The sequence below is a fragment of the Centruroides vittatus genome, unplaced genomic scaffold (assembly GCF_030686945.1).
Source record: "Centruroides vittatus isolate TY-2023 unplaced genomic scaffold, ASM3068694v2 contig_979, whole genome shotgun sequence".
NCBI lineage: Eukaryota > Metazoa > Arthropoda > Arachnida > Scorpiones > Buthidae > Centruroides > Centruroides vittatus.
In genome coordinates, this window is record NW_027122650.1 from 456,153 (window position 1) to 471,762 (window position 15,610).

General features: G+C 27.9%; 1 protein-coding gene across 1 annotated transcript; it reads left to right on the top strand.

The window, feature by feature from the left end:
* Positions 1-4,957: 4,957 nt before the first annotated feature.
* On the top strand, positions 4,958-12,190 carry LOC136985805 (uncharacterized). Its single transcript, XM_067283164.1, has 5 exons — positions 4,958-5,070; positions 5,929-6,146; positions 10,461-10,632; positions 10,701-10,823; positions 12,019-12,190. Exons 1-5 carry the CDS (start codon positions 4,995-4,997, stop codon positions 12,162-12,164), a joined length of 735 nt encoding a protein of 244 aa, XP_067139265.1. The 5' UTR covers positions 4,958-4,994; the 3' UTR covers positions 12,165-12,190.
* Positions 12,191-15,610: the final 3,420 nt, after the last annotated feature.

Here is a 15,610-nt window from a genome sequence, read left to right on the forward strand (position 1 = left end):
GTCTAAGAAAAGAAATAACTGGCTTTAATTGAATCCCAGGTTAAACGGATTAAGGTGCTTTGATGATTTCGACAAAGAAAACGTTTTAACGCACGTAAAAAAATAAAAGGAGAAGAGGCGAGAGAAGACTTAAATAAGTATTGTTTCATACACATCTCATCTACTGAGGGCCAAGTGAAATTTTACCACTATTCCTGATAACGTTTCGATGAATAGGTTTTAGACACTCCATGCCAACAGAAAAGACTATTAAAAACAGTATTTTTAAATGCTTAAAAAATTAAACAAAATATAAAATTAATTATATAATAGGTTAATTGGGCTGCAATTTGAAAAAAATTTGTAGACCTATAAATTCCATTGTCGTCCGTCTGTTCGTTTGTCTGTCTTTTCGAAATCTCAAGAATGGAGTTAAATAGATGAAAGACAAGACCATATATGGAAAATATTAGAGAAGGAGACTCAGATTAACTACATATAAATCCTCGTTTCAAACAGAAAGTTAAGTTACTTCAATTTAAATCTTTTCCCCTGAAAGCAGTTATGACCGACACGACTCTATTGTTAAAGGGAAAGTATGATGTACAGGGGTAAAACACTACTAATTTGAGGTGGAGAGCATATATTTTAAATTTAAAAATTATTAAAAATATGATTTAAAATTGCAGCCCGGCATTGTGACGATGTCACAATTACCCGTGTTTTTTTTTTAACTTTCTTCGTTGGTTCTCACATGAAAGTGCTTATTTTAACGAAATTCATATACAGTATTTCCAGTTCATTTCATTGTTCTGTGAATTATAAAAATTACGTATTGATATAAACAAAATAAGTAAATTTATTTCTTATCAATTTAGTCTCTAACACAGTTAAACTCGGACATGCAAAGTCTGGTAAGAAAATATATGCTTTAAAATAGAATTCTCGAAACTACGAGCTTCGAAACATACAACTTACAAATAATTTCTATGCCGAACATAATTAGGCCTATATTAGGCCCAATTATAATTAGATCTTTGTTTTTTCTTAGGTTAAAACGGAAAAATATCACAAACTTTCTGATCAGAATCAGTAATTAATTGCAAAGCGTAGATATGATACGATTTGCCTAAATTATAAGATACAAAAGTGTGACATGCTATTTACGCAATCGAGAAAATAGAATATATTATAATATAAAATACTCAATAAATTAAGGTCAACTTCAAAACGAATTTTCCAGGTGTTATCTGGTTATTATTTAATTAAACGTATATTTATTTTTCTTTACAATATAAATCTTAATTTATTAATTGTTTTCAGTTCAAATTATATATACACTTGCTTAGCTATTTAAAATTTAAATACCACTTAGCGTTACGAATATATTGTCTAACCATATTGTTGTGTCTATTAATTTTGATTCAATCGTCCAATTAAAGATTAAAAATATGCATTTATTTATTATTCTAATAATTATAAAAATCCCTACATCTCGTGTAAAGTGTTATATAGGACTATTTTCAGTTAAAGAAACAAAGATTTTGTTATTTATAAACAATAATATAGCTTATTTATAATCCCTCTAAATCGCTAGATGGTATTTATAAAAAAAAATAACAATAGATAAGACTAAAATTTTTGGTTAAAAAATGGCATAAAGACATGACATGTACTGTACAGATTAAATAAGTTATCTAATTTAAAAAAGTCATGTTTTTCTCTACAAAGTTTGCTTTGTCAATAAATAGAAACAATGGACTTTCAATGGATTTTATATTTATTTTTGAGTTATTTTTGTTGGCACGACGTGAAGTTCTTAAAAATAACGTTTTTTCTCTTCTGAATTAAAAGATAACATTTCTAAAACAAAGATAATAATATTAATAACTCGAAATTTTTAATGTTGTTAGCAGAATTCATTCGTTTATTTTATATTGAGTCAATAAATGTGTCTGAATCATCAGTTTAAATAAATAACAACAAAAATATGATTGTAATCATAAAAATAGAAAGTCTTTACTTGGTAAACATATAAAAATTTGTAATTAATTTGCGATTATTTTGGTCGCTAAGTTACAGCTAAAGTCTATAAATTAAGAAATAATCTAATAAAAGAATTTCGTTCATTTTTTAACAAAAACTGAAGAGCGTTAGCATTTATCTTTATCATGTTGTAAGTAATAAGTAACATTACTTAAATATAATAAAGACGTGGATAAATTGTGTTTTATGAGATTGAAACAATCAATTTATTCCGTTTTTTTATAAGCCTTTTCTAATTTATTTTTAATAGAAAGCGTTATATAGACTGAAAATGAAAACCTTGTATTAAAAATTATTTTTCGCTCGTATTAGGCCTATATTTATATACAAATGACTAATTTGTTTTATGTAAATTTTAAAATCGATTTGAATTAATTAAATCAAAATGCTTACAAGAAATCAAAAATTTTAATTACATAAACTTTAGATTTTCATAAACAATTTTATGCGAGATGATGAGGATGAGTGGGGCAGGACCATCTCCTCTAAAACATCATTAAAATGCATTGTCGTCAATGTTTTAGCCTCCTATCTTAATTACAAGTAGATAAAATTTGAGTAGCAAGATTTCAGGAAGGATACAAAGCGAATTTTAAAAAATAAGTTTAATAATAATGTTTCATAATGGACTTTGAAGCAATAGGCCCACATTTCATCATATACGTCCATGTTTAGATTGTTAGCAAGTTAATATGTGTAAAATATATAGGCCTATATATATATATGTATAGCCTATATATTATGAAAGTAATCATTCATAATTAGTGATGACGTTTAATAAATTTTTATATCCAATCGTATGACAATAAAGTTTCGCGGTCCAACCTTTTCTTATCGAAATACTCAAAGTTATTAAATGTAATGGAATTTTTAAAATGTTTTTATAATATAATTTTATCCTTTTTTATTATTACTTAAAATGGGTTATTGAGTATGAAATGTTAAAATTACTCGAAAATTTATGTTACTAAATGAATGACATGAAAATTGATATCTTTATTTTCTTCCTACTTTTTTTGTTCTATTAGCCATTGTTTTCGTTTCAATTCAAAGAATATTCTTTATTTTCTATAACTGTAGTGTTTACAGTTTACACATTTTCCCCAATATTAAAATTTAAATAACGTCATGCGACTTATAATTCATGCTTAAACCAATGAGTTCGAATTTATATTATGAAGATATGTTTTATTAAGGTTTATAAACTTATATAAAAATAAAAATAGCGATGTAATTTGAACCGTTAAATTATAATTATTTCTTAATCATTTTTAAAATCTTTTTTATTTTGTGGGATAATAAAATAAATATGAAGTTTGATTTCGATTTTAATATACTGAAATTTGACGCTTCTGTGATGGATTTTAGTTGATTAGAAATAATAATTAATTTTTCAGTGATTACTTTTTTAACAAACATTAAATGAATAAAAATGGTAAATGAATAAAAATACAGGGTATTCCTTTCGAACGTTCCTAGTTTTTCGGAAAAATTTTGAAAAAGAAACCTGAGTACAGCACCGTAGACAATGGAAAGAGAAAGTATTATCCGAAAAAGATAGTCACTACACTTCCACATATGTTTCTGACGTAGGAAGTGCTTTACTGTACTGTACGTTAGGATGCAGCATGCATCCTAACGTAGCCAGCATGTTAGAAGTCACCTTGTTGATAGCATCCGCGGGGCTCTCGTGTCTGGTACTTTTGTAGTGTACACACGATTTTTAACATGATCACAAAGAAAAAAGTTCAAAGAGATAACGTCAGGTGATCGGGTGGACCAAGAAATGGGGCCCCGGCGATATAGACCATGCGGCAGTAGCTACATCGTATTTCAAATGTATGGCATAAAACTGGTATTGATCATTTTATTTAAATACCTGAACAAATGAATTTTACAAAACAGTTTAAAACTAGAGACGTTCTAGGGATTACCTGTATTGAATTTTTTTCTTCTTTTTTAAAGCTATATCGTTTTATATATGTGGCTTATAATTGGGAAAGTACAGTACATAATATATTATATTTAACTTCTAACTACGTAGAAAATTTAAGAGAAAAGTTTCTCTTTTTTATTCTCTAAGAAATGTTTGTTTGTCTACACAAACGGCCTTTTAAAAACAAACTAATTTATTAGAAAGCGTGTTCAAATAAAGACGGCTAAATATACAATAAACATTTATTAAATTTATATTATTGTTATAAAAATTAATCATCTTGCAAAATAAATTTATGATTAAACTTTGAAGGAACTTAAAGGTGGAGGAAATTCTTGTTTCTTATAACGATTAAGGAAGAAACTTTTAAAACTTAGCTTTAAATGTGTAATAAATTTAATGATAAGCTCTAAAAATCTAAGACAAAAAATTAAAATTGTTCTCCAATATTCAGTTCATGGGCTATTTATTTTTTAAGCACTCGTAATAAATAAAAACAAATCTAATCATTTGATTTCTGTATCCAATTATTTTAGGAAATAAAAAACATTAATAAATTTAATTTTTTTAGAAATTTTAACATGTAAATATTCAATTATAGTTTATTTTCGGTTTTAAAAAAATGCGTAGAAAACAATTCATGAAATTTATAACACTTAATTCTTCTGTTCACGAAAATTTACTTATTTTAGTTATTGTTTCTGCAAGGATTTTTGTTTTCTATGGATTTCGAATAGTGAAAATAGCCTGTACTTTGACATTTCACGAATTTATTGGCCTGTTTTCAAATACATGCCGTATTATTTTACTTATTTGCCTTGTGTTAAATCAATTTTTAACATAAATCAGAAAACTATTAAGTAATAGCGCAATATTTCTATTTGTAGAATCCAATATATTTAATTGTTTGGGAATTATTTCATTTACTATCTTATATTTCAGATTCTCGCGATATGACTCGGTAAACAGTGTAAAGAATATCGGTTGCTCCGGATACCGTATTGATAACGACAAGGTATTAGCAAGTTCAGAAATGGTAGCCATTTTCAACTTTTTCTTAATTACAATAATTTCATTAACTTCAGATTTTGCAATTTGTCGACGGTTATGTAAGTTCGATTTTGTTTTAGTAAATAAAATTCCATTCTATAATTAATTATCTGTAATATTTTTATTTAATTCGTCACAAGTTGCAGTTTCTATTTCTACGAATTAATTATTAACATAGGCTTATCCAGATTAGAAACTCTCGAATTTATTTAATTTGCAAGTAAAATTTTATAACTTTTTGTAAAGTATTTAATTTTATGAACATTTTTTTATTAAAATAATTTTATTTGCCAAAGTTTTAATAAATAAGTTACAAACAGTTCATTCTTTAATACGTATTGTGTATCGGCCTACTATAACTTATTTATTTTTTAAACAAAAATTAGCCTATTAGGACCACTTTATGCCACTTATAGGCCTAACTGTCTAATCAAATTAATATAGGTATAATTAATTATTAATTACGAGTATTATATTTATTTCCAAAATAGATTTAAACGAATTGTTCACTAGTATTTAAGAAATAAATAAAGTAATTTAAGCAAAAATATATTTAAAGAAGGTAAATTAGAAATTCTCTGCTGTACACTATATTAACAAATTTAATCTAGAATTAAAATTATTGACTTTAATAATGTGCTTATTCCTAATGCTGATAACATTTAAATGGCATCTTAATCATAATACAAATATTGATAAAGTCTCGTTATAAATTACATTATTAAAGAGAAATACAGTACTTAATTCAAAGAGACATACAGTACTTAACAAAGGCCTAGCATAATATTATGTTAATTTCACTTAAAAGGAAATGGGTGAAGTTTGAATACCACAATTTATATTAAGTCTAGAATTTAAAACCAAAAACTGTTTTCTTAAAATTCTTTTAATACGAAATAATTTAAATTTATTTGAAGATTTTATCGAAGAAGAATGTTTAAATGGCACATTAAGGATCGAATTGAAGTCGACCGGATACGATTCGAATGCCGTTTTGTCGGCTTCTGTTCACGGTTCTTCTACAATTAACCGTAAATGTAACGTTTTGATAGAACCAGAAATGGGATTCGGAACCGTCGTCTCTTTCGAACACGTGGACATTTCCACGGATCCTTTATGCAGAAATTATATACAGGTAATATAATTTTTAAATAAGTATCAAATCAAGAACTTACAATTTCGAGTATTTTCATCTAAAACTCATTAAACATTCCTTTTTTAAAATAATATAAATTACTAATTATATAATACATTTATAAAATATTAATGCAACTTTCGTTAATCTTTCGACATGTAAGAAATTTTCAAAAATTTGATTTTCGAGAAACTTCACCGTAAATGTAATTTAAACGTTATAAATATCTGTATATATGAATCTACATGTATATAAATATTCGTACATATCTTTATTATTTTTTAAAATTTATCTATTAATATTTTATAACATGAGTATAGTTTTAAAAATGGCTAGCTAACTCCACTTTTTTCTGGATCTGGAACATAAGATATGGGCTATAAATGCAATTGATTTTGAAACTAACCTCCAATTAGACTATTATCCTATTTTTTTATCCCTTCTCTGTTTTGTGACTAGTTAAGAAATTATTATTGAAAAGAACGGAAAAATACATAAGATCAAGTGCTTAGATAATTTTTTTAAAATGATAGACTCAGCAGTTTTTTGAAACTATATGCCTCAATATTTCTATAAAGGGTCTTAAAACAGTGATAAAATCAATAATTGTCGAATGTATATTTAAGCAAGAGAGCAATTGCACTTCTTTTATTAATATCCATTATTTTTAACAATTGAAATTTATTTATGTGTATGTAAAAATAAACTAAACCTACATAAATATACAAATTTAAACCGTATAACCCATAATTTTCAAATATTTAACAACGCAATAAAATACGATTTTCCCCTTTCACATTCATACAAAACTGGTAATTCAAACCCGTGTGTATACGATAGTTCAGTAATTATTAGGCCTATTTATATAGGCCTAATAATTGTAGATTGATTGCTATAAGAATAAAAAATAATTTTTTATAGCGTAATGATTGAACCTACAACCTTTTCTACGTAATTTAATAGCTATAATTGAAATTTTAAGTATTATTTTCGAAGATTAGCACATATAAAACTTTGCGCAACTTTACGGAAAACAGTTAAAAGTTGCGAGTATTATAAATAAATACATCTGTAATAATTTGAAAGTAGTATCGGCGATAAATTTGCAAAAGTAAAAGATAAAGGCGAGATTTACAGAACACAAATTTGCTATAAAGTAGCCTAATGAGAGATCGATCGCTTTCGATTCTGTTCTCGTAGAGTAATACGAAGCGCCATCTGGCCAATAATATAATTACTACGGACATTACGAGAATGACACACCAGCCAATAATAAACCTAATATAGAGGTGTAAGACAATTAAAATGAACAGTTTACCGGGCGGTTTAAAGTAAAAAATAAAGACTGCTAAAGAGTTTATAAAATACAATAGATTGTGTTATTTTGTGTAATATTTTCAATTAACTTCGTAAAAAGTGGTTTTCGTGATTTTCTTAGAAATATAAGGACTCGAAACTTTTTGGGATCATTATCACCCGTATTCACAACCAAGAATTAAGAGTTAGAATTAGGAATTAACCAATAAGCGTATGTACTGTACTGTACAGTGCGTAATAAGCAATAAATCAATGTCGTAGCCAGAAATAAATTATTGGGAGGGGGCTAGAAAGGAAGGTGAAAAAATTGTGACTGATAATTTTTTTTTCAGCCTGTACTAGGCCTATTAGCTACTGTTTGTGCAAAAATATGTAACAATAGTTTAAGTTTATGTGATGAAAGAGAGAGTGTATATTATATAAACTGCATTCGGACACAGCTGACTAAGCTGGAGGACTTAGCCATCTCTTAGCCCCCATAGTTACGAATCTGGTTTACGTAGGCCTACTAAAAATAAAGTGAATGATAATTGGTTAACTTTTATAGGCCTGATCCTTGATTGCGAATACGGCCGTATTCTCTAGTCCAACTGCTCTAGTCTCTTCGCAAGTTATAATATGCATCAATGATACCGTTAGAAAACAGTTACCATTAATCTCCTTAATCTATCATACTTAATGGAACAAGACTAGAACTATCAAAGAATAATTTAATAAGAATAAATATGCTAACGAATTTTAATTATTTTAGTTAAATATGGATATGGTCTGTTTCATTTTCTGTGTAAAACTTTCGTGTATAATAATATCTGTGAAAACAGATTAATAGTTAGAATAGTGTTAGATTCTCTTTCTCTTTATCTTTCTAATGTCTGTCATTGCTACATTCAATTCTTATTTTGTGCACTTCGTTGCTTATTTAATTTTGATAAAAACTAATAATTTTATATGTAAGAAAGACAGCTTACAAAGCAACGTATATTGTTACTTTTACATAATTATAGTTATAAATATAAAATTGTAAGCCGAGAAGTCTGAAAGAATGTAACAATAGAAGCAAGTTATTAGCAGGGTAGAGAAAAGACAGCGATCAATCTATTTACGATTGTCGTCTCGACAAAGTCCATTCGAAACCCGGTTAGCATTTGTCGTTGTCTATGGGGGGTCCAACCGAGGAGAATAACCCATCGAACAACCGGAAAGTAAGTGCAAATGCTGGAGCTGTCGCAAGCAAACATTACCAGAAAATTATGACGAATAATTTTTAGTAATATTTCAGTAGAGATTGTTTCAGAGACTATTCAAATTTTTTCTTGCAAATTTCAAATTATTTAAATAGATTTTATTCTCAATTATATTATTATTATTCACTATTAATCGTACAAATATAGCATCTTGTTCATACATATAATAATACATAGTTACTAATAATTCAGACGTGATACGGACGTGGTAATGTAATAATTACAACGTTAACCTTCACTATATCAAATTTTTAAAGCGTTTTAATATTAATTCATTTATTAAACAAAAATTATAGCACTAAATATGAATTGAATCTCTGCATAAATTTTTGATTGATTCGAACGTCATTAACTTTAACTACGCAAATCTTAAAGATAAATGCGGTGGTCTATGACTGTGCTATTCATACTTTCAAACACTGTTGCCAGTGATTATTTTATCAAAAAATAATTTAAAAAGCTTTTATTGAATTTTTCCGTACAAAATCTCGTTGGTGAATGAATGAATATACGCTTTTATTTTTGAAATTTCGTAATAATTAAAGAAAATGTGAACAATTCCGGATGTCAACCACCTTTCAAAGCGTCTGCTTAATGTCTTTTTCTAAGAGATAAACCAATTATATATGGTTTTCTTTGTAACTGTGTTCTCTACAATAGAAATTACGTTTTCATTTCTGTTATTAATTTCTGTACTTGATAATAATAGGCCTATAGTCTTTCCAGTTTCTCAAAATAATAATGAAGAATGGAACCCATATTCACCCATCTACTGTATTTATTTAGTTAATTATTTATATTGTATATAAAGTAGAACGTCGATTATCCGAAATAATTGGGCAGGGCAATTTCGGATAACTGATCGCATTTGGTAGGGAAAGAATAAAAAGGTAAATAACTTAAATAAAGTAAAAATATTAATTTTAACTCTAGTAATTTTACAATAAGTTAGAAAGATTAACGCATAGAAACTTAAAATAGCCTATACGAATAAGAAATAAGGAAAAATTGTCAAATTTATTAAAAACAAACTCTAGTCTTTCGAGCAGGCCTACTGATGAACCTTTATGTACTGTACAGTACTGTACTTTTTATTTTGAATTCAAAGTAACATTAATATCGAATAAAATACAAGATGCAAAAGTTATTTAGGCATATTATAAGTTTTCTTAAAGGAAGTCATATATTTTAGTTGGTTTTATGTAGATTTTTTCCTCTTTTTAACGTTGCTAAATCCCTGGATCGCTCGATCGTCACGAGAGATGGAAAATCTGCTGCAGGTTGCATTCCTAACCGTATTAACATTGTTTCTAATGCATCAAATGCTTCTCTGTATATAGGCACAGTGAAGCATTTGATGCATTAGCAGCCTATGACTCATTAATCGTGTTTTTCTGTCTGTACTATAATAAATAAAACATAACACGTGTTAGTAACGAGATAGCTGAATAGAAAGCCTACGGAAGATCATCGAAAATCGTTATTACGTAAAATCTCTGTAATTTCTGAAATTATTACTCTTTGAAATAGATTCGGTTAATCGATTTGTTAAATAAACGACACTCTACTGTAATTTTTAGTTTTTATATTTATACAATAAATATAATATATTTCTTACGCTTATATAAGTGTAAGAAACCATCCAATTAATAAAAGTAAAATTAATTTAATTAATAAATTTTTATAATTTTGACGATTTTAATTAAAATCATTCGCCCGTAATTTTAATATTTCTTTAACATGATTTAATCAGGTTTGCGGAATTGACGAAGTAAAAGATTGCAGTCGCAGGAAGTTTTGCTATTTACAAGGAAAATTGTCAGAATCTTTCAATACCGGAGTTTCTGTTCGTTATTTTACTTCGAAAGCCTTTGTTAACGCACACAACTCTGGTTTTCAACTAAGTTTCACTTCATACAGATTAGGTAAAGACATTCGCATCTAACAATATAAAACAGAAAAATTCAATGATTAAAACAATTAAATTTTTCAGCTCTGCATAAAGATTGCGGAAACGAACACAATTTTTTATGCGACAATCATCATTGTGTTTGGAAGGGACTTCTATGCGATGGTAGAAATAATTGCGGTGACAATAGCGACGAAATCGATTGCCGTATGTAATTCATTTACGTATATAATTACGTTATAATTTTAATCTTAAAAACTAAATTATGAAATATAATAGATAAGGAGACGGAGAGGTTGCAACATTTTTCAAAAAATCCTTTTAATTTTATATTAAACATACACAAATCTAGTTAGCTACAGACGACTATTTTAAACTACATTAAACTGAATAGGTATTATTCATTTTCTGTATCTAAAAATATCAGAGCAAATCAAATGTTGCAATTTGCCCCGTCACTGTGGCATTTTGCAACATCTAAGAGACAAGTTGCAAATAAATAAAAATTTATTTACAACAAATAAATTTTTATTATATATATATAGGGCTTATTTATTTTCAGACGTGATCTCACTGCAACGTTTCAGGTATTGTTTACTTATATGTTGCAACCTATTCCTTTTGCATTTAATTCCGGTCTTCCTTATCCTATATTGCAAAATTTCAAGTTTAATTTGTATTATTCACAGAGAATTATTTTAAGTCATAAATATGTAGTGTATGTCAACATTTTTTAAATATTTATTTATTTAACTAAGTTTTTTTACACAGAAAAAATAATCTTTGTTCTAATTAATCTTTAAAATATATATGGAAACGAATAGGCTAATAAGCATCAATTCATACAGGGATACGTAATCTATTTAGAAAATTTAAAATTTATCTTTATTCTGATAAAGAATTAAGCCTTTATATTAGTAATAAATGTGTCTAATTCAACAATTTCTACCAATAATGAGTAATATTTCTTCTATACGAAGATCGACTTAGAAAAAAATAAATTCACGAGGAGCCAGGTCTTAAAAAATCACAAAAATTATGTAGGCCCTACTCTTACAATTTAAACGTCACTTTCTATTGGACAGAAAAAAGTCGACGATATAGCCTAATTAATCAGAAATGCTCGTCACAGATTATATTAAATTCCAATAAATCATTATAGTTTTGTTAACATATTAAATATAATTTTAATCAATAAGGAAGTAGTTATTTAAAATCCTAAATTTTAATTTTATTTCGTATAAGAGAAAATAACGTTTAGAGATCGTGAGTCGAAAATCTGACAACCCGCGATGTATTTTCTAATCAACGTTTTTAATTAATTAAGTAAATGATAATAACTTGAAAAAGTTTTAAATTTTACTTACAATGATCATTTATTTATTTATTATTTTATTTATAGCTATGGACTGGCACATTATATTGAAAATCGTTTTGGCTATTTTCTTGGGCATCGTTTGTATATTATTATCCGTAATTTGCTTCGTCTATTGTTTCAATAAGAAACTGAGAAAAAATCAAATTTCTTATAAATATGTCGCAATTTAAATTAATTAATGTGTTGTTGTGTTTTATAAATTGAAAAATTTTTCATTTTTAGTGTTATTATTATTTTTTCTTTCTTTTTTTTTTTCTTACCTTTTCAGATTCAAATCGAAAGGCTCAGTTTTCGCACGGCAAAGATTCGAGTGCCAAAAGATCGAGTTTGTTATAAATTCAACTCAACTTACCTTACTGAAAAAATCAAAATTTACTTTATCTTTACACTCGGGTTTCACTATATTACATGAGATTATTTTCTTATACATTATTGTAACTCTTTCCGCCGTACGGACAGGAGCCATATAAGCCTACTTATCGTTATTTCGCAGGGGATTATTTCCCCCCGTATAACATTTATGAGATTCAGTATCAGTAATACAGCTTAATATTACACTTGTTTGGGTAGTTATACTTTGACTTTAGTCTGGCATAGCACTTGGAACCAGTATCAGCTGAACATGAAATTCGCTACGTTATAATAATAATATTTATTTATTTATTAATATATAGTCTATATATTTTATACGAGAAAATTTTTATTTATTATTAATTTAATAACTAAGTAATTAAGCAAATCGAACTGAAATTCAACTAAATTTATCAACACAATTTGTGTAAAAAAAATCGTATAAATGTAATGAATTTCGAAGATAATTTCAGAGTATATTTAGAAAGAACGCATAAAATAATATAGATTTATCATTAAATGTAACAAGTGAATTTTTCAATAATAAGTTTATAATAGTCACTTATGTTACATAATGTTAAAACATAATACACTTTTAGTTAAATTACAATTACCATTATTATGAAGCATTTTCGATGATTTATGGAGAAAAAGCCAGAAAAATTTAACTTAAAATCAGGATGATTTCGATGATTTTTATATCTCAGTACATTATAAAACAATGAAAATACAATGAAGTACAATTATATCTGGAAAAGTGTTTGGATCAAGTCCAATATGGAACTTTTATCTAGAATTCATTCCTTTTTTGTCAGATTGGACTCGAATCACGATTTCGAGTGGAAATGTTTGTATTTTCCTGATTTTAAGTTAAATTTTTCTGGTTTTTTCTCCATAAATCGTCCCTAAATTACGTAACGCCATTTTTATACTCTTCAACTACCGTTTCAGTCCATGTAACGCTCCGTCACGCTGTCGCACGTTATGTACTGTACTGTACAGTACCATCCGCAAAATTACATAATTCATATCCTCGATCGACCCTCTTAATTGTTCTAAGGAATAATACACAGCACGGGGTACGGAATATTACATTATTGTATTAATTAACTTACATGTTTAACGTACAGTACTGTACAAATCCGTGATGTAAACAGTACGATTCGCTATGTAATACTTCAGAAATAAAAATAAATTTTTCTGTTACTCAAGAATTGAGATCCTAGCATTATGTTGTTTTTTAAACATCCCACCCCTTGTAACGCATTGGAACGATTACCTGCATTCCTACCCAACCACGTCTGCGTTACGTAATTAATGAACATCCCCACTTTTGTTTAGGAGAAATAGATGATTATAGATACTTTTAAATATTAGACTTTATACGGCATTTATAAAGATTGAATAAGTCAAAAATTACATTAAATTAACTGAAATAACACGTAAAAATAGAAACGTTACAAAAACTTAAGAAGCAGATTTCCCAGAACATATGGAAAAAATTTTGTATAAGAAATCTATTTTCAAAATCTCCATCAGGAAGAACCGCAACACTACGAATTCCAATGAAATAACAGACTATTATACTTAATTGCGTTGCTGTTTATTTATTGTTAGGTATTAAATCATTAATCGAAAACGGAATACAGTATTAATAATTTTGTTGTGTTGATAAATAAGCAGAATACTCTATCGCTTCTCAATCATGTATCTAGTACTGTTTATGTCGCTGCTTTGTACTTAATTAATAAAATAAAGTAACCTTTAGTACTTTGTGCTGCGTATTATTCCTTAGTAGGCCCACATTTAAGGAAATCGAGTGAAGAATTGATCAATTTAATTGTACTAAGGATACGAGTTACGTAATTTTGGGGGTGGATATATGCAACGCATTACAAGAGGGTGGGATGGTAAAGTAGGAAAACAGAGTTACCTAATTTATCAACTATCTCACACTTGAAATTCCCCTGTCAAGCATGACGGAATTCTTTTTATGGCAAAGTAGAGATTGAAGAATTTAGAAGAGTAGAGACTTCAAGAAATTCAAGAGTTGTTAATATTTCTACAAATTAAGCATTTTAGAATTTAAAAAGTACGATGACGTCGCCATACTTTTCACCTTCACTTTCGAAACTTTCCTAGATTACAAGACGCGAATAAACTCTATATTTTATCGAGTTCCCTCTGTTCGCATCACTACAGGAGATTCTGATAGAGATAGTTCAATTATAACCAATTACTGTATTTATTGATAATTATTACGTTTATTTTCTGGATATTTAAAAATTCAAAACGAACTCTTTGCAAATTTTAAACCCGGAGGAAAAAATAAAAACGTAAAGTATGATTGATTTAGCTATTCTCAGAAGCAACTGAAATTGCAGAAAATTTTATTACCATCGAGATAACAAGTTTATACGCAAAAACTCTCAAATATTTGGAGAAATCACGAATACAATCTATATAACTTATTTTTTAGACTATTTTTAGACTAAACGATTTATAAGATATAACATACATACATTCATACGTATACATTTAAACACAAGCGAAATACAGTATATATAAGTGTATACTGTACACTTGACCTATTATAACTGTATGCTGTGTGTATAGAAATAAACAGACAAAAAAGTGTATGACATTCGATCTTTTATAACTCCAAGCTTTTTTTTCTTTTTTTTTTGAAATTTGATTTCTCAAATATAATATATAAATCTAAGTTAAAATATAGACGTATATATAATACGCTATGTCGGAAACAATGTAGACAATGGACTTCGGCGCAGAAAGCAGTAAGTGGAGATTTTCGAACGTACAAAAATTAAAATTTGTGACCATTTCTTTCGGAACTAATTTCATTTTCCCGCAGAAAACGAATATTTTGACACAAAACAGGTCGGCTCCGACGCGACTCGTATTTCCGCAGCCGGGAGGTATAGGTCTGGGCCTCTACTAAAACATACTGGCTACGTTCCTTCGACACGACACACAAAAAAAAACAAAAAAATCTCCCTGCCTTCTACGAACGTCATCCCTTTTTCCGATATGGCGTGTCAGCTTAAGAGGCTCGGGTTTCTTTCGTGCAAAAGTCACGCCTATTTTAACTCTAAGGAATTCCGATCGGTATCTACGTCACTACCGAATTCACAGAAAAGTTACTGTAAAAAAATTTAATAAATATTTCTATCTATCCCTTACATTTCACCTACACACTCTACGTTAAGTTTAGAAATAAGCCCACTTGAAAACGTATCGTAAGCAA